Source organism: Polypterus senegalus, chromosome 1, assembly GCF_016835505.1.
Source record: "Polypterus senegalus isolate Bchr_013 chromosome 1, ASM1683550v1, whole genome shotgun sequence".
NCBI classification, from domain to species: domain Eukaryota; kingdom Metazoa; phylum Chordata; class Cladistia; order Polypteriformes; family Polypteridae; genus Polypterus; species Polypterus senegalus.
Window position 1 is genome coordinate 36,371,849 of NC_053154.1, and position 21,477 is coordinate 36,393,325.

General features: G+C 37.3%; 1 protein-coding gene across 6 annotated transcripts in view; it reads left to right on the forward strand.

Annotated features, from left to right (window-relative positions):
- LOC120524437 (apoptotic chromatin condensation inducer in the nucleus-like) overlaps positions 1 to 21,397 on the forward strand; it is a 192,656-nt gene extending 171,259 nt beyond the window's left edge. Inside the window, exons 10-14 of one of the 6 annotated variants that reach the window (XM_039746292.1) lie at positions 6,148 to 6,193; positions 7,456 to 7,619; positions 18,789 to 18,953; positions 19,070 to 19,226; positions 20,998 to 21,397. In XM_039746292.1, the coding sequence (XP_039602226.1) occupies positions 6,148 to 6,193; positions 7,456 to 7,619; positions 18,789 to 18,953; positions 19,070 to 19,226; positions 20,998 to 21,179 (714 nt within the window). In that variant the 3' untranslated portion in view covers positions 21,180 to 21,397. Of the gene's footprint in view, positions 1 to 3,478; positions 5,066 to 6,147; positions 6,194 to 7,455; positions 7,620 to 18,788; positions 18,954 to 19,069; positions 19,227 to 20,997 lie in introns of those variants that run through there. The other 5 variants (XM_039746297.1, XM_039746303.1, XR_005632797.1 and 2 more) reach the window with 5 other exon arrangements.
- Positions 21,398 to 21,477: the final 80 nt, after the last annotated feature.

Genomic DNA, 21,477 nt, shown 5'->3' on the forward strand with positions numbered 1-21,477 from the left:
AACAATTATGGTTTGTTTTCATGTTGTGCTGGTTGGCAGCTTTAAATTGGCGAGGTATGAGTGAGTTTTGGAGTATGCTTGAGTGTATTCTCTTATGTGCCGGTGCTACATTCCAGTTTGATTCTGGTGTTGATTCCAATACTGGCAGATTTGACTTCCAACTCGCCCTGTGTTGGATTTAGCAGATTCAGGAAATTGATAAATGGATGGATGCTTCATCATAGGTTTTCTCTTCTACTTTGTGATTAATACACACACACATTTTTCTTGAATATTTTTAATAATATAGTACCAATCATTTACCTTCGCTCTTCTTTGAATCATTTACTTTCCTGTATTACCTTACTGACAGTAATTTTTGTCACATGAATTGTTAAAACATTCACAATTTTTTTTTTTCATTTAGTAACTTGTGACATAATTTAAAATATTTCAAACATTTGTAAAATGTGTTTGATTGGGATAAACCAGTCTGTCAGCAACAGAAAAGGAAGGATAGAGACCAGGCTGTTTGGGAACTTTGAATAAGGTTAGTGCATAGTGTGAGGCCAGAAATAATTTATCAACCATAAAGCTTATAGATTAGTGATTTAAAAGAAAAACAAAGAGATATTTAATGTGTTTGGCTGGACATTGTATTGTGATATATAGAGAGAGAGAGAGAATCATTCCACCATAAGTGATTCTGGTACACTCAGAAAATACAGAGCAGCTGAAATATTTTTGAGGAAAATACTTAAAAACAAATTTGTGCCATAATGTTTTAAAAGAAATCCATCTAGGAGTTTAAATCAGGTGTGCATGACAGTGAATTCAAGGTACAATTCCATATTACCTATGCAGGAATCTAGCTAAACAATTGATTTGTGCCAGAAGTTTAAAAAGCTAGATATATCTGTTTGGAAGAAGTGGGATATTACAACATTTAATATTTAATAAAATATTAAAGGAACCAGTATGTATTTCTTGGAACTCTCCAAATCACATAACTTAAGTAAGCATAATGCAATTTGAAGTGACATGCATCACAGAAAAGGCAAAAAGCTCTCTTTTGTGCCAAATTTTTAAAAAGTGTGCTTAAGTTTATTGCATTTATAAAGTATTTTAACCAGATCTAAATATGAAGCTTTGCTTGCATTTAGATTTGTTCTGGTGGATATTTACAGTTTTTTTAAGAATGATATTCATAAATTCTAGGTGCTTCTGTTTCTTTACATTCAGTGGTATAGCAGTGAAATGCAGTGATGTAGAATATCAAAATACACAATACTCTTGCATACATTTTACTCCCATTGTTCCTAATTTTGCTGCAGTATTTGATCATTTAAAAAAATCGTAATTTCTTGAATTATATTCAGTGTATTACATTTGAAGCTTTTTGTTTCAAAACGTTAAGTTGCAGCTTAATTATCTGATGTTCACCAATTCTAAATTCATTGAATCCTTTCATCCGTTTTCTGAAGCTGCTTTCACCCAGTACACAGAGGCAATTTGATCTTTTCTAAATTCATTCTCAGACTTTGCTTGAAGTTTTAGGGGTGTTTGCTCTTAAGGAAGGCTGAAATAATTAGATTACCTTTTCACAACCCTCCCCTCACTTAAAGATCCTCTATTGCCAATTACAGTAAATAGTAACTGGAAGATGAAGTTTCAAAATGTTAATTTGAAATGTATTTAAAGAAAAATTAACTGGCTAATTATTTGTCACACTGAGTAAAAACAATGTGATTCTGATTACTGGCCAGTAAATCAATGCATTCCTAATAAGAAGGCAAGGTGCAGTTTATTAATCTTTCTTGTATCCTTAATATCAAAGTTGAACTATTGATTTTATGAAAAGTTCAAGTTTAAATTCGTTTTAAACTGGCTAGGGGCTATACCCTTTCAGTTCTGATTTGAATTAGAGCTTTCTGTTATGCTATTATATTACCAAGAATGTTTGGAATTATATAATGTTATTTAAGTGTTAATATAAATCACCAGTGAAGAAGGCAAAGGATGTAACAGGATTTTGTTTTTTTTAGATTTTCTGACCATGTGACAGGTAGGAAGAATCTAAGTGAGAATGTTTATAGTTTTTACAGTGTGTTAATACATTCAGGAAAGGAAGTAGGTACAGCTGAACCACTACTGTAAAAAGATGTTTGAATTGTAATTTACATTGGTATTTGAATATTTTCGCAAAGACAAGACATGCATAAAGAAAGTTTACTTGCAGTTTTAAATCTGGGTTCAGAATATACATTAGAATAATTAATTTACAACAAAATCCACAGCTCCTGTTATTAAAATGGTATTGGGTGCCAAGTTTGCTGTGTGAAAAGTAAAAGCTGAATCCTCCTTAGCCCAGTATATTCTAAAAGATTTAATTTTAAACATTGGTTATGTACATAACATTTGTTAGAGAGAGGAACACAACTCCATTTTTTATTTTGTATAGTATGGTAATGCTCTATTACAGCAGATGCATGCGTCCTGTCCTATTCTGCTCTAATGGGTTCAAGGCATTGTTGTTGTTTGGTAATTTTATGAAGTATCAAATTCCACATAGGCTGTTGTCTTGTTAGTTAAATACAAGTTGGATTCAAAAATTAAATGTGAAGTTTCATTGTGATTTTTCTGTTGTGTACAGTAGTTGCAGAGAACACTACATTTGTCTGCAAACACATTTTAGTGTGGCAAGTTCTGTAAGGAGCTTGAACAAACATCAAGTAGTCCAGCCCCCTTCCCTTAGGAATGAAGAGGAATAAAAACAACATTGCCTAAAGAGTGTAGAATGTTTTGCAGCACACCAACTAATGAAAGGTGATTTTTTGTCTGTGTATTAAGTATATCTCTTATTAATCTTACATGTCATTTAGCTCTTGTGTTGAAATCTAGGCATGTTTTGTACAAATCTTGAGCTTGGGGATTGATAGTTCAAGACAGCTTGCGTACCATCTCTGAAAGGGTCAGCATACAGTTGGCAGCACATTTCAGCATTCACCTTTTTTTATTTTACTTATTAAATATACATTAAGTACAGCTATCCACCTAGTACTGTATTTTGTGTCTTATCTGGAGCAGCTAGCTCCCATGCTTGTAGCAATGATTCTTTGGCTGGGCAATGTTTATTTTTTTTGTTTTGCCAGTGTGTAGTGTGTTTGGCAATTTGAGGCAATTTGTGTTTTTACTAGTTTTTTTCAGCATCCCTAACCCTATGTGGGGTGTGTGTTAGGTTTTGGTTTTAGTATGTAGTTTTAAGTGTTTAAAAATAAATTGCACTTTAAGTTAAATATATGGCCAGGTGTACTTGTTTTTTGTGTCAGGGTATCTTAATATGTAGCACTGGAACCTGCTTAACTCTGTGGTTCACTAATTTCACTTCTACCTGTATGTTAATTGTAACTTAGGCCCAAATTGTTACTGAAGGGTCATGCTTTTGTAACCATTCTTAACCTACAGATAGGATACTGATATGAAATTGCTTTGTTGTAAGGTACAAGTTCCTCCTTTCTCACTACTGGTATCCTACTATAACCAAGCACGCTGCTTCTATACCTGTCCTGCTAATCTTGTGCTAGCCACAGCACCAAGTTAAAACAAGCCCCAACACCAGCATACCAAACTGGCGGAACCCTGGGAATTGCATGCTGAGAGCCCCGGCAAGAGCAGGTGGAAGCTAAAGTAACAGCCAGCCCTGTGTTGTCCTGGATGCAGTAATGACATGGGATTGACTGAAATGCAGCATCCCTTCCTTTTAAGAGAACATAAGCCTAAGAGACAATACTTTGATGCACAGTGCAATAAACTTAAAGCTGACCTATGTACCTGTGAAACAATTGACATGATTTAGCAAATGGAATTATTTTCAGACTTCTGAACATCAGGTACCAGGTGTATGTTTTTGATTAACTTTCTCCTTTTTCTGATTTTTGTTACTGTGGTTAATATGCTCTACAAATTCCAGATTCTCAAAAATGCTTATCTAGATGGAATTTGTACTGGACGCTTTAAGTAAATTGAACATTTGTTTGAAATTCATATGCATGGATTTTCATGCATCCTGTTAATCAGAATCTGCTTGGTCTTGGCATCTTAAAAATGTTCCATATGGATTCTTACCTTCTCCCAGGTTGGTTTGTGGATTGATACTGAATTTCATACCAATTTGGACTACTCTGACCTAATATTTGTAAGCAAGCAAGAAAGACTTCTCAAATGGATTTTTATGTTGAAGAATAAGGGAACAGTGGTTGCTCATTTAAAAAAAGAAGAGTTTTCCATTCCTGCTGAATTATATGAAAGATGCGATTTAAATGAAACCTATAATATTGGACTTGATACAGTTTGAGTTTTGCTCTTCATCTTTTTTATGAGAAGTGATTTTATTCTTACCAGTCATTTCTAAATGGTAAGGTTCTATTTTTCAACTTTCAGGATTCACAAAGAAGTGCATTTTGGGGGTAAAAACCATTTGGCAACAAAATAAACACTTCAGTGGATTACAAAAAGTGTCCTTTTGTTTTTTGGGCTGAGAGAAAAGACTTGGTACAATTCATAAAAGCCCAAAAGACTTGCCTTATTTTTGTTCTTCACAATTATCAAGCCATCTATGAACTATGGACTTCGCCATCTGTCTCCAAGTTTTAAGCTGTGTTCTTATTACAGACTTTTTGAAATGGACTGTCCTTATTCTCTCTCTTGAACTTCAGCAGCATGGAAAGACTTGTATAAATTTTGTCTTGAAGCAAAAACTAAGAGCACAGACCATGCTTAAGAACTTCTTTTGGCTTTTAGGATACAATTTTCTTATGAAGAAAGTATTTAGCCTAAATATACTGGAGGTTGCTTTGTCAATAACAAAATGCTTTTTTCACAAATGAACTCTGCTTTTTTCTGTACCACCTTGATTTTAATTTTGGACTACACAGCACATATTGTGGTTTCTGAAGCACTACTGGCAATGAATAGTGGACAACAGGCCGTCTGGCTGGCCTTCTCACATGCGGCACCTGCCAGCCTCGCTCTCATAATTCAGATTTTCCACCCACCTTCCACTCTGATTGGACCATTGTTGCCTAGGTACATTACGCACTGCAATGCGATTGAGCGGTAACAAGCCAGTGAAGAGCAGGTGTTAAGGGTACCTGGAACATTTGTCATTTTTTTACTTGTTTAATTAAATGAATTTTTTACAGTGTGTGTAAAATAATTAATTGTATTCACTCTGTAAAAAATTGCTTAAAAAAATCTTAATTAACAGAACAATATTTCCTGTTAACATTACATTATAGATGGCCACTGCAGTTTTTTGCTTCTCTGCTAGTTTTATAAATTAGTCTTGCATTATTTGAGCAGTTGAATGATTTATTTAAATTATTTTGTCATTTTATGTAAATTTTAAATAGAAATAATTTTCTTAATTTTAAACTGCAGTGCCATTTAATTATACAACAGGTTTTAAACCTCCATAGCTTTCATCAGTGGTGATTTTATAACATTTTCCAGAGTTGAGAAGATTTTTGATTTAATTGGTAGGAATGCTTTATATTAAAATGCTTCCCTTATTTATATATCTTGTACATTTTATAGGCTTCCTACTGCTTAACTAGATCAAATGCTTGCCATTTTGAGTTATATTTGTATTTAATCTGTTCTAGGCTGGACAGCATTTTAAAATGTTTGTACTACACTGCTTAAAATGTGAGTTTTAGATACATATGCATACTCATTAATGTATCTCTTGCACAATTTGTCACGAATTTGACTTTATAATGTTATCTGCAGATGAGTATCCTAAAGATATGTAATTCTTCAAATCCATTTGTAAGAATAATTTCAGATTTTCTTTTGAATTTATATATGTTAGTAATAAGTGGTGGCTTAAAGCGAAGCAGAGTTTTAAGTTCTTTAGAAATGCGTGGACTGTTTTCCACTGTTATATATTAAAAATCCTGTAGGACCATGAACTAATATCTCTTTGAATAATCCTTCTTTTAGCAGTAATTATCTCCTGAGCTCTGGAAAATGAATTGACCCACTGTATGCAGTTGTTTACTGTGGAGTTATAAAATGTATACTTTTGTCAGCCCACCTCCAAAGCCAGCATCTTCCACTGCTGTTTATTTTACCTCCCCCCTGCTTTGGGGTTTCTCTATTTTTCAGGCATCAGTACCCAAAACTTTCACCTCACGGAGGATTTCTGTTGTATGTAAGTATAAAAGGCTTTTTTGAAAAGATTGGAGGTTTGCATGTAAGAGTAGTTTAGTTAACAATTCACTGAAAATAGACTGTCCATGCTTTTTCTTGTGCTTTTAATAACCTGCATATTCATAGAAACTTGGTTTTTAAAACGCCATGTAAACTTTTTTTGGTTAGAGAAAGTGTGTTTGTTGTTCTCTGTGAATCCTGATTAACAGATGTAGGTTTATCTTTGAGTTACCCAATTATTTGGTCATATAAACCCTTAATCTGGTTATAGGTAAGTTTTTTTTGTGGTATGTGCATGTCTGTTGCCCTCTGTCAGTCTTCACAACAAGTGTTTGCTTTGCATGCACTTCTAGCAGTCACAGATAGAAAATGGAAGGTGGAAACATTCACAAGATAAATTTAGAGGCAATTTCTCAGGAATTGTCATTCCTTCTCCTAGTTGAAATAATTTGTCTCATCATTTCAGAAACAGCTAAATTTATGTTTATGAGCTGAACATAACCGCGCCAAACAACGATACAATCTCAGGAACAGTATGATAACACGTTTTAAGTAATGTGCTTTAAGTAGTCCGATTACTTTTTAAAGTAACAAGTAACCTAATGCAATACCTAACATTGCTGAAGTAAAAATGCATGCATTGTTGTTGTTACAGCAATAATGAGTGTAAGGCAAGAAGCGAATGGACCAGTTCTCCGCTCCCATGCAGAACTCATTGGCACAGCCAAACAGAAAATCTGCTGCTTGAAATCCAGTAAAAAAGCATATTAATAAAGTCACAGTTTGAATAAACATATTTATAAAACACAATTATCACAGGCTTTATGCTGTTTTTTGGATTCACATTAGCTATTGACTTCGTTTAATTCTTTCTTGCACAATTTAATGACGGAGCATTTTGCCAAAGGAGAATTAATTCCAGAAGTGTATTTGCACTTGTAAATGCTGATTTAAAAAAAAGAAAAGAAAAAACAAGGTTTCTGTCTTAAACAAGTTACTTGTCTTATTAGAGTTGTGTGTGCATATTTTGTGACTGTTTGGTCTACTGGATTCTTTTCATTTATTGTCAATATGCAGTTGAATAATGGGATTGATATTAACTGTATATTATAAGAAATGTAAGCTTTTTTTACAGTAATGTTTGTCTTACAGTAATACATTTTAGAACTGTTAATACCTTGAAAGTACATTTTTATTATAAAACAAAATTTTGATTTGCTTCCTTATGAATGCTTAAGACAATGTTTTTTTTTAATTTTGAAGCTGCCAGTAAGACATTGCCAACTGCTACATCAGCAACAAGTCCTGCACCTGGAGGAGGTGGTGATGCAGATAATGCCCAGCCTGGGAGGAAGCGACGTTGGGGTTCCAGTACTGCTGTCACTGCTAAAAAACCATCCATTAGCATTACCACAGAATCTCTTAAGGTATGGTGATGAATTGTTCCTTTAATGCAGGTAAACCAAGTTTCGTATTGTACGTAGATTGCCTTTCTTCTGTGTTTGTGACACTTTTTATGAACTATCATTATAAAGCAAATACAAAAAGTTCCTTTTAATTAAGGATGGTAAATTTGTGTGAGACTGTTCCAGAATCTAGGTACAGATGTGCAGCAAGAAGGAAGAACTGACCATTCACAGATAGCAGTCTTCTCAAAATCTTGATATAAATCTAAGAAAAGATCTTGATTGAATGACAAGTTTTTATAAGGGAAGCGACAATGAAGTGTAATCTAAGGTGTGGGAACTACAAGGTTTGTTTTTCAGAAATAGTTTTGGCATTCAAATATATAGCTTTGTTAGCCATTGGTAGTCAAGCCAGTGCAATCCTGGTGTATTCATTACATTTAGATTGTATCTATCTTTTGCTAATTTCTGCAAAATGAAACTGAAAATTTAATTTCAGCAGTGCAGTTTGAGAGGTAATCATGATTAAATATTTCTGCATCAAATGCAGAGGGGAAGGATTTGGTTCTTCCTTTATTCTGTATTTATTAGGAAGACACGCAGACTTAGAATACTAAGAATGCTTTAGAATACAACTCCAAGGCCTGATGCTAATAGATGATGGGACTTGTTTACAGGAACAAGTATTTAGTGATGAATTTAGCATTTTTATTTGAGGTGGCCATCATACAAGAGGTTGATCGGTTTTTTGGTGCTAACTTCAATATGTTGCCATGTATCTTTGCACTGGTGTAACTTTTGGCAATGACTTGTATATTTTTGATATTGATCCTGATTTTAAGTGGAATTGGGCCAGTCAGTTGTCTCTGAAGCATTTCACAGAACAGCTAGAGAAAATCTGGTTTATAACCAATCACAGTATTGTAGAGTTTTTTCAGGCACTTCATCCATATGGAAATGACTGAAAAATGTGTATGACAAAGTTTTAACGCCTGCACTTGCGCAGCATAGACATCTTATCCAAAACTGGCGATCCTTGAGCACCACTGACCATATTTATTGCAAAGCTTGGTATTTTCTTTTTGTGCATATGACTGTTCCAAAGCTTTGGGTCACACAGAAATTTTAATTTTTATTTATAGATTTTATTAAGGCTACCACTAGATTGATTTCAAAATACAGCCAAAGCATTTTTACCATTTATAAGGAGTATTACTGCTTGAAGTACTAATTATTAAATTTAAAGGCCCAGATGGGCAACTGCAAATGAGAATAAGGATATTAAAGTCTTTCATGTCATCTGTTGTTGTCTTCACTAAATACACACCAAAAACAGTGTAATCTGCAACAGAGAGAAGACAACTCCAGGATGCTTGCAATGATTATAATTTCAAGTTATATTCTGACCAGTGTCTATGATCCTTTGCCCATTTTAACCTTTTCTTTGGTAGTTTCACATATGGCCTTTTCTTCAAAATTCTCCCTCTAATTAAGACCAGCATGCCGCAATAGTGTGTGTGTGTTTTTTTTTTTTTTTCTTTTTCTTAAAGGTGACCGTGACATTTAGTGTGTATTTAAAGAACAGGTCAATGAAGGACTATTAAGGCATTTGTTTCTCAAACTACAGATTCTTATGTCCTTCTCCTCTTAAGTAGCTGTCCATCTGGGCCCTTTTTGCTTCTCCTTCTATATTGGTTACATTCAGCTTGCCCTCTTTTCAAGACAATAATCGACATATTTGTATGAAATATGCAGTCAGTCAGTCATTTCCCAACCTGCTATAACCTAACACATTGTCTCGGGGGTCTTCTGGAGCCAATCCCAGCCAACACTGGGCACAAAGTAGAAACAAATCCACGGGTAGAGCAGCAGCCCACCGCAGGGCAAACACATACACACACCCAGCACACACTAGGGGGCAATTTGCCAAACCTGCATGTCTTTGGACTGTGGGAGGAAACCAGAGCACCCGGAGGAAACCCACGCAGATACGGGGAGAACATGCAAACTCTACACAGGGGGGACCTGGGAAGTGAACCCAGATCTCCTTACTGCGAGGCAGCAGCGCTGCCACTGTGCTGCCCAATTTATTGATAATCCGTCACATGAATTAACCTTTCATTTTTTCTTTATCCAGTGTGTGTACATGTGTCTGTGTGCGCGTGTGCATGTATGTGTGTGTGTGTGTGTGTGTATATATATATATATATATATATATATATATAGATATATATAGATATATATATATAGATATAGATATAGATATAGATAGATAGATATAGAGATATCTATATCTGTGTGTGTATATATATATTTATATATGTGTATATATTGTGTGTGTGCGTGTATGTATGTATGTGTGTATATATATATATATATATATATACATATAAATATACATATAAATATACATCCTTTGGGTTGCGAGCAGCTGTTGCTGGGCGTGCCAGAATCCATCGAGGAAGAAAACAGAAAAACATTATTTGCACAAATTCTTAATTTATCTATCCACTCCTAAATAATTAAATGGGCAGGCTATTTCGTATCAGTGCAATGCGCTGCTTGTTAAAACGGATGACTTCCGCACTTATGCATCGTATCTGCTCAAGTTCTGTTTAAATTTTAAATATAAGTAATTTTTATTTAATCGACAAATATCTTTGGTAGGAATGTAAGTTGAATTTAGTCGGCATTGCATAAGTTTTTCTTCACCATCAAAATGTAAAGACTAAATTCAACTTACATTCCTACCAAAGATATTTCTGTCGACTAAATAGAACCTTCTTATATCCAAATAGAACTTGAAAGAGATATTTTTTCGAATCTGAGCGCGCATTTTAGATCGACTTAACTCGCACTACATCGAGCCCCGTGCTTTTGTGCTCTGGCCTGCCTGTCTCAGTAAGTCACCGTGGCTTTGCTCTTACTTTTTTACCATTCATTTAATAATGTGCCTCTCTACAGTTTTGTTTATTTTCGGGTTGTAATGTTCATTAAATTTACGTATCATCTGGTCCATTGGCGGACCGTGCATCTCACACCTAGGCCTTCAGTACTGCTCCGTCTGAATCAATCCGCTCCTCAAAAACTAATTTATGGTTATAAAAACCATCTTAATATGCAGAAATACAGTATAAAGAGCCTCTGTATCGCAGATAATTCCTGTAGCCACAAATAAACTCCTTTATTGAATAGACAAACCAGGGGTTAACAAGTTCCTTTCTACTGCAGCCACAGCCGCGACACACATAAAAAACATCAATAATAACTCAAACCTGCAATATTATTTAGGAAAATTGCAACATTTTACTCACCAAAAATTCAGAAATGTAAACAATCCATTCTCCTCTCTCTTTCCTCTAAAACAGTTCAGTCACTGTGTCGTACGGATTATCCGTGTGCCTCAGTTCCATCAAAAAGTCCCTTTCTATCGCCATCGAAGCAAATGCTGAAAATCGAACCTGCGGTTTCTATCCAATCAATTGGTCTGAATGCGGTGACGTCGCCCCACGCCTGCCGTACTGACACCAACTCAAAATCTGATTGCAACAGGTTAATCAACATTTATTCTGTGTTAGAGGGCCCGCACAACGGATTGTGAAGTCCTCTCTGCCTGGCAACAAATGATGGTTGAAATGTGATTGGTTAAATGCTTTAATACGAAAATGTATGCCTGGAAGCAGCACAGCCTTCGGAAAAGCTATGAAAAGTAGCAGACAGACTATTTGGAATTATTAGTATTCATGGACAAAATATAATTAACATCAGTTTGTGATTCAGATATTTTTACTTAACTTATGAATATGCTAAGCACAGTCCTTCACCTGTGAATATTTACCTTATATGGGCAGGCACTCAATTACGTGGGAGGCGTGGTGACGCGAGCCGCAACTCCGCCTCCCTCGGCCATCGAGTTGCAGTCTATTACAGTATATGGATGAAAAAATAGGCTCCAGTTATGACCATTACGCGTAGAATTTCAAAATGAAACCTGCCCAACTTTTGTAAGTAAGCTGTAAGGAATGAGCCTGCCATATTTCAGCCTTCTACCTACATGGGAAGTTGGAGAATTAGTGATGAGTGAGTGAGTCAGTCAGTCAGTGAGGGCTTTGCCTTTTATTAGTATAGATGTGTGTATGTGTGTAGCAATTTTAACTCCGTTACAAAGTGATACAAAGTCTCGTTTATACCCTGCATCTTCTCATTAAACTTGTATCTCGCGAATATCATATTTATCTTAGGCATGACCAACACCTCAAAACGGTCATAATAAGTTTTCAGTACCTTGGCTTCCTCCTGGGTGAGAGTCCATGTGTTAAAAATGTCTCTTCCTTTTTCCCCAGTCCACAGGAGCAGGTAGCTGCATTTCTCACTCTCGTCTTTGCCTTTTAGCGGGCCAGAAAACATGAGCTCCACGTGCTGTCCGAACTTTTTCCATTCTCCCGGCAGGTTAAGAGAATCCCAGTCAATTCGTGCTGAGGGATCTCCAACAAAATCCATGACTGTCCTCTATTTTGACATCATGTCTTGTTTTCACAAATGGTGAAAAATGAAATGATGACGAGACTTTCTTTTAATGTATGCAAGGGAACTTTATTACAGCTCTTACATTCACCGCATCCGTGCTCTAAATTAACTTCCATAATAGTAACCTTGAGATCCCTTTTTTCTGCTGCCTTCTTGATGACATAGGTGCCTAAACGATGCCTGATAATAATACATTTCAATGACATATAAATATTACAGTGATCACCTCGATAGACATCTCACCACTCAAATCGCTACTCGTGAATCTAAGATGTTTAACAGGCAATCCTGGTATTAACTTTTTGATTTGCCTGCGAATATTTAGCAGCAGCGTGTCTGTTGGATTGCTGCTGACGGATGGCCTTATATGGGCAGACACTCAATTATGTGGGAGGTGTGGGTATGGAGAACACAATATAGGCAGGCAGCCAACTACGTGGGAGGCATGGTGATGGGGGACGCAACTCCGTCTCACACGGCTACCTAACTGCAGGCTATGGCCGTATATATATATATACGTAAGTAGGATTCAATTATGACCGTTACGCGTAGAATTTCAAAATGAAACCTGCTTAACTTTTGTAAGTAACCTGTAAGGAATGAGCCTGCCAAATTTCACCCTTCTACCTACACGGGAAGTTGGAGAATTAGTGATGAGTCGGTCAGTGAGGGCTTTGCCTTTTATTAGTATAGATAAGTGTTGGTCATTCTAAAACCGTTCACATGTGAGATGCCCGTGCACTGTCATCCCCGGGAATGACATGTGGGATTCCCGAATTCCTGGGAATGGCTTCCCCAAGTACACTGCCTAAATATGAATGCATACAGAGAGTTAACAAGGGAAATGCCCATGTAGAGAAACCACACACTCAAAACATTCACACACTAAACACAAAGTAAGAAAAGGAGAACTACCTGCAAGTTTTAAGTAGTTCCTCTAACATCCACAGCTTATATAACTCAAGCTCTGTTATCATGGCTACTCTGCTGTTTTGCAGATCCAGTGTGGCAGCCAGTGGTGGTTTGTTTCACAGAATTCACTTGACCATATCCAGTGTTGAACTCCATTTGGTTGTCACATCTTGAACGAGCAATTCCACTTTTTGTTTAAGTGTAACTTGATGATGTCCTCATTCCCGGTCATTTAATGGATTGTTCTTGAAGTGTCCAACACTTTTGCAACATATGGCCAAAACCCTGTTAAATTCTCTTTCATGGAGAGATACAGTAATGTTCTTTGCAAACTTTACGTAATGCAGGGTACTGTTGTTGTTCATATGGGCCTATTGTCATGGATGATGTAAACTTACAAGCATTGTCTGTGCCAACTGTGGTTAACTTTTTTTCTTTTGCAACATCCTGGAAATGTTGCATACGTTTTTCTGCATAGTGATGCTCTATAGTTTTACTCACTGTTAATGCAAATGATCGTAAATTCCACTCTTCATCAATATAGTATGCTGTGACACCTAGGTAACTTGTCGTTGCTGGTAGATGTTCAATCTCCCGTAATGGCGATACACTCGGTTTTCTCCAACATGCTCATTAGTAGTGTCCTCTCATATAAAGTCTCTATTCTTGAAAATAGAACTCCTGTTAGGTAGTTTATTTGACAAATCGGCCAGTGCAACTTGAATAGTGTCTTTCATTCCTTTCTTCTACTTTAACAGGGTGACATTTTTTTTTTAGCTATCCTCTTAACTAAAGCATCATTTACTTTGATTTGCTTGTTTGGCTAATGGCCTACCTTGTGTCCCAAAGTGCAGTAAAGTAGACAAGCAAAGCGTCCCTGATGTGTCAGTAATAACATCTAAAGGCCGGTTAATAATTCACACTCAGAATGTGCATGCATCATGGCTGCCATGCGTTCCCAGCATTTATTTGATACATCCTCTGAGCACCTCCTTAGAAATTAACATGACGTGTGTGCAAGCCTGCAGTACCAACAAAGTTGGGGGTGCAGTGTGATGAAGTCGGAATGTGATGGCAGAATCCCTGTTTAATATCTACACGTGACAGAAAGATGCTTTGTACATACTACAGGATCATTGTGAATGCTTCAGTGTTTGAATGGTTCGATGTAGTGAAGCAGAATGTTGACATACAAATGAAATTGTGGTTCTTTTATATATAAGCGTCGCATATTCCCCATTGTAATGACATGATACATTTTAAAGGTTTCGCATACCATCTTCTTGCACCTTCACAACAGTATCAAAATGTATGGTGGCGTATTTAAGCCACAGAGAAAAACAAGTTAGGGACACAGTGAAAAGGTGTATTTTGTGTTTAAAGTGGAAATTTTGGCTTATCTCAATGTCACCTTTAATCTTGTAGTTTATTTTATCATTGAAGTTGACCGTCATCTTGGAAACAACCCAGTTATTGTTCGCTATGTGCTTTTGGGGCTTCCTCCTCCATTGACAGCAGTGGCAAGCAGCAATCACCACACAGAATGCATTAAATGTATAATATTCCACCTCTCTGCACATTTAGAATCCTTAGGTTTATACTTGATACCACTTTCATAATGAAATGCATTAAACTGTGTATATTTTACAGATAGTTAACTTCAAGGGCGGCGCAGTGGATAGCGCTGCTGCCTCACAGTTAGGAGACCCGGGTTCACTTTCCATGTCCTCCCTGCGTGGAGTTCGCATGTTCTCCATGGGTGCTCCAGTTTCCTCCCACAGTCCAAAGACGATTCTAAATTGTCCCTAGTGTGTGCTTGGTGGGTGTGTGTGTGTGCGTGCACGTGCCCTGCGGTGGGCTGTCTTCCTGCCTTGCGCCCTGTGTTGGCTGGGATTGGCTTGAGGAGACCCCTGTGACCCTGCAGTTTGGATATAGCAGGTTGGATAATGGATGGGATAGTTGACTTAATTTGAATAATGAATACTGTTGTTAATTACACATTGCCTGGAGTTTGCATGTTTTCCTTTTGGGTTTCCGCAGTGTGCTCCTGTTTCCTTCCAAAGAGATGCAGGTTTGTGGATTTGGTGATGCTAGTTTATGTGAGTGTTTGTCTTCACCTTGCAATGAGCTGATGCCCCCAGCCAGGGATTGTTTCTGCCTTGTGCCAAATGCTAGCTGGAATGGGTGGATCCCTGGATTGATGGATCTAATCATTAATCACCCATCCTTTCCAGAGATATTGTGGCAAGGTGCCCTTGGAATTTAATGGGTGTTTCAGGCAATTCACAACTCAGCGAAGCCAAATGTGTTCTCACAGTGACGATATCTCGCACTGCCACCTTGTGGAATCTTACAGATTTACGTAAAGTATGAGTGCAAGTATAAACGGTACAGTGCTTGTGTAGCAGTAGTGTCTGGTGGAGCACGCGTCACGTGAAGTATAAACCTGGCCTAAGACTTTGGTGATATTCGGCTTCGCAAAACCTGCATATTCCTTTCTTTTCCTAAGGAGCCATCCAATAACTGAAAGTGAAGGGGGGAAAAAAAAAATCATCCAAAAGTGTATGTTATGCTTTCTCCATACCGTATATCTTCCAATAGTAGTCACGGCGTTTATTCAAAAAATTATTCGAACGGCCTGGCGTTTAAAAGAGACCGGCGCTTGTTGGAGACCGGCTATTATTTGCCTCGCAGACGGAATGGTGATGGGTAAATGGGATTCATTTTGCGATAGTGGTATGTTATTATGGTACCGTATTTACGGTCACAAAATATAGGCAACAACACCGGATAAACATTTCAGGATTTAATGAAATTATCAGTACAGCAGTACGGTCTTATTAAAGCAGTATACAGTACGGTACTACCGTAAGCATGAAAAACGGGTACGGTAGACGTCAACTTTCTTGCCAATGATGCCACCAGCACTGGCCTGCACCAGTCCGAATTTCGCAGAAAGCGCTCATCAGCCCGACATGTCCCCTGCGGAACATAAGGAAATGCAATAAGCTCCAAACTCACGCATATACGTATACATTACGACATGAGACTGGATAAGATACAATAAAGTACAGTACTTACCATCTACTCGTCGTCTGAATAAGTAATGATTGCTTCGTTATTTGCGAGTTCTTCATCTTCCTCTTGTGATGGCAATACAGGTACTCCCATTGCTTGTTGTCGTGCAGTAATCAGTTTTATGTGGATTAATGTGTCGAAGATGGCATTTTCATGTTCTTCCTGCCACCTCTGCCCTCCCTGTGGGGTTATGATTGATGTGGAGATGAAAGGGCAAAGTGTACACAAAGAAATTTCTTTTTGACTTTCTCGCTTCCTCGATAGCATCCGACGATGAAACATTTTTGACACGAAAAGGTACTTACCGTATGATTCACTGCAGGAGGGCAGTAGCCCAGGTGGTACAAAAAGAGGATTCGCATACGAAAAAGGTGGTGGGTCATTGGAGATCGGCGATTACTACAGATCGGCGCTTAAAGGAGACCGGCTACTATTAGAGACTGGCGTCTATTTGTCGCGACATCTCTTCAAATCCGGCGTTTATTGGAAACGGGCTTTAATAAGAAGCCGGTCACTACTAGAAGATATACTGTAATTGGCATATGTATTTTGCTTCAGGTCATGAGGGAAAAACTGGAAAAATTACTGTAGCCTCTGGAAATGAAAAGTAATGGGTGAAACCTGGGCCGCTGTGTGAAATAATGCTGTCTTGAGGCATTTTGCCACCTGTCTTATCACACTTCACACACCATCTTTATGTCTTTACTAGCCATGAGATGATACCTATATGATGCCATACAGGCTTCGTTATACAGAATATTCTCTGAACATCTGACAAATGCTATTTATGAAAAAATGGAAAAGATTAGCTTTAAAGCAATGATACCTGAAATTGGCACTAAAAACAATACAAATGTATGGTAAAGAACTGAAGGTGAAATGAAACTATAGTCTTTTGCACATCCCACAAACTTCTCTAAATACAAAACAGACTGAAACAAAGTGTAAGGTAAAAGGCGTTGCCTTTTCTTAGAGCATGTGGTGAAAACTTAACAAGACTCCTAAAACGTGACGCGACTGACACCTGAACAGATTCCAGAAATTAACATTTTACAAAAATGACATTGTGTGTATACACATACACAAACTTACACACACACACATAATGTATGAAAATGCCGCAAGGCACTGCCTGAGGCAACCACCTCATCGTCCTGGATGTAACAATATTTTTAACGTATAAACTTATGTTAATCGTAAAAGTTGACATGTTAACTTTGCTAGCCCTAATAGTTTTTTTTTGTTCTTGTTGGAGAAATAGGGAAAACTGCATTTTTTAAGCCTTGTTTTAGATTGGTACATTATGGAAAAAATAAAACAGTATGACAACTTGTAGTTATGAGAAACACATTTTTCTTTTTTGCCATATTTATTATGGATAAATATTTTTGAACATAGTTTTAGTTAAAGTATGTATTTAAGGGAAAATTTACTGTAGTATTTTTATGGTCCCTTAATAAGCCTATAGAATTTAATTTTGTTAATTAAAAAAATGAATAGTTAGTACCTGTGGCTTATAGTTTAACTATAAAAATATCCTTTAATTTGGGACCTGCATCTACTAATTCAGGAGCTTGGTGTTAAAAGTTTTTTAAAGGGATAAAGGAAAGAATAATCTGAATTGGCCAATTAATTGACACAAATTCATTATCGTACTTAAAGCACATGATTGGTTTAACCCCTTCCATTAACTAATTTAATATAAGTGCATCACCTTCAGCAAGTTTAAAACAAAAATCACTAGTTACTGGCTCATCTTTTGTAGAGCATTGTTTACTTGCTATTTAATAAGAGGCAATTTTTTTCTACAGAATAATTAGCATTCTTAGCTTTCAGACTAGTCCTTCTTTCATCAATTTGTTTTATAGGCAGTGCTGCAGAGCTTTCCCACAGTAGTGCTGTGAAATTGTCAAAGATTAAGGGTCAAATACCTCTGTTAAAAATAGAACATATTTGAATATTTTCAAGTTTAGATTAAAAATCATGGATGCTGTATGTATTTTTGTACTTTACATACTTCATATTATGCAATTAGTATTTTTTAACTTCTTTTTTAACAAGCTTATGACTTGTATATTGTCACTTAAAAAAGAAAATAAAAGCACAGCCCTTTACAAAAACAATTCCATATGTGCTCAAAGTGACATGATCAAAGAGAAAATAAGGCAAAAGTCATTTCATTTTGGCAAGGAGGGTGCTCTTTATTGTCTTAGTCTCCTTCTGTCTTCTTTCCCAAGCGAGAACAGATTTAAGCACACTAAAAATGGCAGTAACTTAAGCTGATGATAGAGGTCATTTTAATTTTCAGCTCTGCAAAATGGGGGTTCTTCATTAATCTCCCGTTGGCTTGCATTCATAGTAACTGGCAAATCATGTGCTGCTGAATATTCAGATAAGTATTATTTCTGTACTAGGAGGCTCTCGATCATACAGTATAATGTGTTTTCCACTTAGCCGCAGATATTTAGGTAGTATGTTTAGTTTTACCTGAATCTCCTCTGTGTGTATAAGGTAGTTGTGAGTGTTCGTTAGTACACTGCAGGTGTGATTCTCATATGAAAACTGTTAAATCACTTGATGTACTTTTTGTAGCTTTTGCATTATGATGTTCAATGACTTGCATGATTAGTCTGTGTTGCATGATGTCCTTTTTGCTGTTCTCTTCTTTTTCAGAGCCTAATTCCTGAGATTAAGCCAACAACAGCAGGGGGACAAGAAGCTGTGCTTGACCTGCATGCTGAAGAAAGTAGGCTGTCTGGTGAGGAAAATGATAGAGGAGGGCGAGAGGAACCAGCAGCTCATGATAAGGGACTCAAAATCCGCAGAACTGTAACACAGGTTGTTCGACCCTTAATATTGATTACCCTTAATGTTTTATGCTTTAATGTGTGTGAGATATTTTTAATTTTTTTGGGTGGAGAGCTGTCTTGGACAATTATTATTTATACTGGCAGGTTGTACCAGCTGAAGGCCAAGAAAATGGTCAGAAAGAAGCACACAAAGAGAAGGAGGAAGAGGAAGAAGTAAAAATTGCAGAAGAGAAGAAGGAACCACAAGATATACCCATCGAGCCCCACGCTCCAGTAGTTAGTGAACCTGACCTTAAGAAAGGTATTCTTTCAAGGATATACAGTGTATCCGGAAAGTATTCACAGCGCATCTATTTCCACATATTATGATGTTACATATTCCAAAACAGATTAAATTCATTTTTTTCCTCTGAATTCTACACACAACCCCCCATCATGACAATGTGAAAAAAGTTTACTTGAGGTTTTTGCAAATTTATTAAAAATAAAAAAATAGAGAAATCACATGTACAGAAGTATTCACAGCCTTTGCTCAATACTTTGTTGATGCACCTTTGGCAGCAATTACAGCCTCAAGTCTTTGAATATGATGCCACAAGCTTGGCACAACTGTCCTTGGCCAGTTTCACCCATTCCTCTTTGCAGCACCTCTCAAGCTCCATCAGGTTAGATGGGAAGCGTCAGTTCACAGCCATCTTAAGATCTCTCCAGAGATGTTCAATCGGATTCAAGTCCCGGCTCTGGCTGAGCCACTCGAGGACATTCACAGAGTTGTCCTGAAGCCACTCCTTTCATATCTTGGCTGTGTGCTTAGAGTCATCGTCGTCCTGCTGAAAGATGAAACATCGCCCCAGTCTGAGGTCAAGAGCGCTCTGGAACAGGTTTTCATCCAGGATGTTTCTGTACGTTGCTGCAGTAATCTTTTCCTTTATCCTGACTAGTCTCTCAGTTCCTGCCGCTGAAAAACATCCCGACAGCATGATGCTGCCTCCACCATGCTTCACTGTAGGGATGGTATTGGCCGGTGATGAGCGGTGCCTGGTTTCCTCCAAACGTGATGCCTGACATTCACACCAAAGAGTTCAATCTTTGTCTCATCAGACCAGAGAAGTTTGCTTCTCATGGTCTGAGAGTCCTTCAGGTGCCTTTTGGCAAACTCCAGGCAGGCTTCCATGTGCCTTTTACTAAGGAGTGGCATCCATTTGGCCACTCTACCATACAGGCCTGATTGGTGGATTGCTGCAGAGATGGTTGTCCTTCTGAAAGGTTCTCCTCTCTCCACAGAGGACCTCTGGAGCTCTGACAAAGTGACCATCGGGTTCTTGGTCACCTCCCTGACTAAGGCCCTTCTCCCCCGATCGCTCAGATTAGATGGCTGGCCAGCTCTAGGAAGAGTCCTGGTGGTTTCGAACTTCTTCCACTTACAGATGATGGAGGCCACTGTGCTCATTGGGACCTTCAAAGCAGCAGAAATCTTTCTGTAACCTTCCCCAGATTTGTGCCTCGAGACAATCCTGTCTCTGAGGTCTACAGATAATTCCTTTGACTTCATGCTTGGTTTGTGCTCTGACATGAACTGTCAACTGTGGGACCTTATATAGACAGGTGTGTGCCTTTCAAAATCGTGTCCAATCAACTGAATTTACCACAGGTGGACTCAAGTTAAGCTGCAGAAAGATCTCAAGGATGATCAGGGGAAACAGGGTGCATCTCAGCTCAATTTTGAACTTCATGGCAAAGGCTGTGGATACTTATTTACATGTGCTTTCTCAATTCTTTTATTTTTAATAAATTTGCAAAAATCTCAAGTAAACCTTTTTCACGTTGTCATTATGGGGTGTTATGTGTAGAATTCTGAGGAAAAAAATGAATTTAATTCATTTTGGAGTAAGGCTGTAACATAGCAAAATGTGGAAAAAGTGATGCGCTGTGAACACTTTCTGGATGCACTGTATGTATGTTAACAATGAGATGTGTCACTGTATTAAACTTTTGACCATCTCCTCCTCCTATGACTTTTAACTGTGAAAGTGCCTTTTTCCATATAACCATCTTTATTTATTTTTCCCTAGTTTCCCCAAGCGAAACACTTGTTCGTCGTTCTATCAGCCAACAGAAAACTGGCATGTCAGTTACCATTGATGATCCTGTCCGAACAGCTCAACATGTGTCTCCTCCAAGGGGAAAAATAACAAAAATTGTTCATATTTCTAATTTGGTAGGTTTTTTTAATTTCATTGTAGCTGACTGTTAATGTGCTTAAAATTACACACTGATAGTTTTTACAAGTTATGGTGTATGCCCCATATTCAAGAGCAGTTACCCCTATTTGTTGAGGAAACCTTCAGAAGTGAGCTAAAATTAAATCTAAGTAGACTGGTTCTGATTGTGGTTGGAAAAATAGTATTATTGGGCAATGAATGGCAATTTGGATTGGTGCCATTTACATTCTTAAGTGAATAAGATTCTTTGAAACTTATGCAAGATTTTTTAAAGCTCTAGTTTTTGTATCAATTTAATTTTCATTGCTTGTTGATTATATTTTCTCAGTA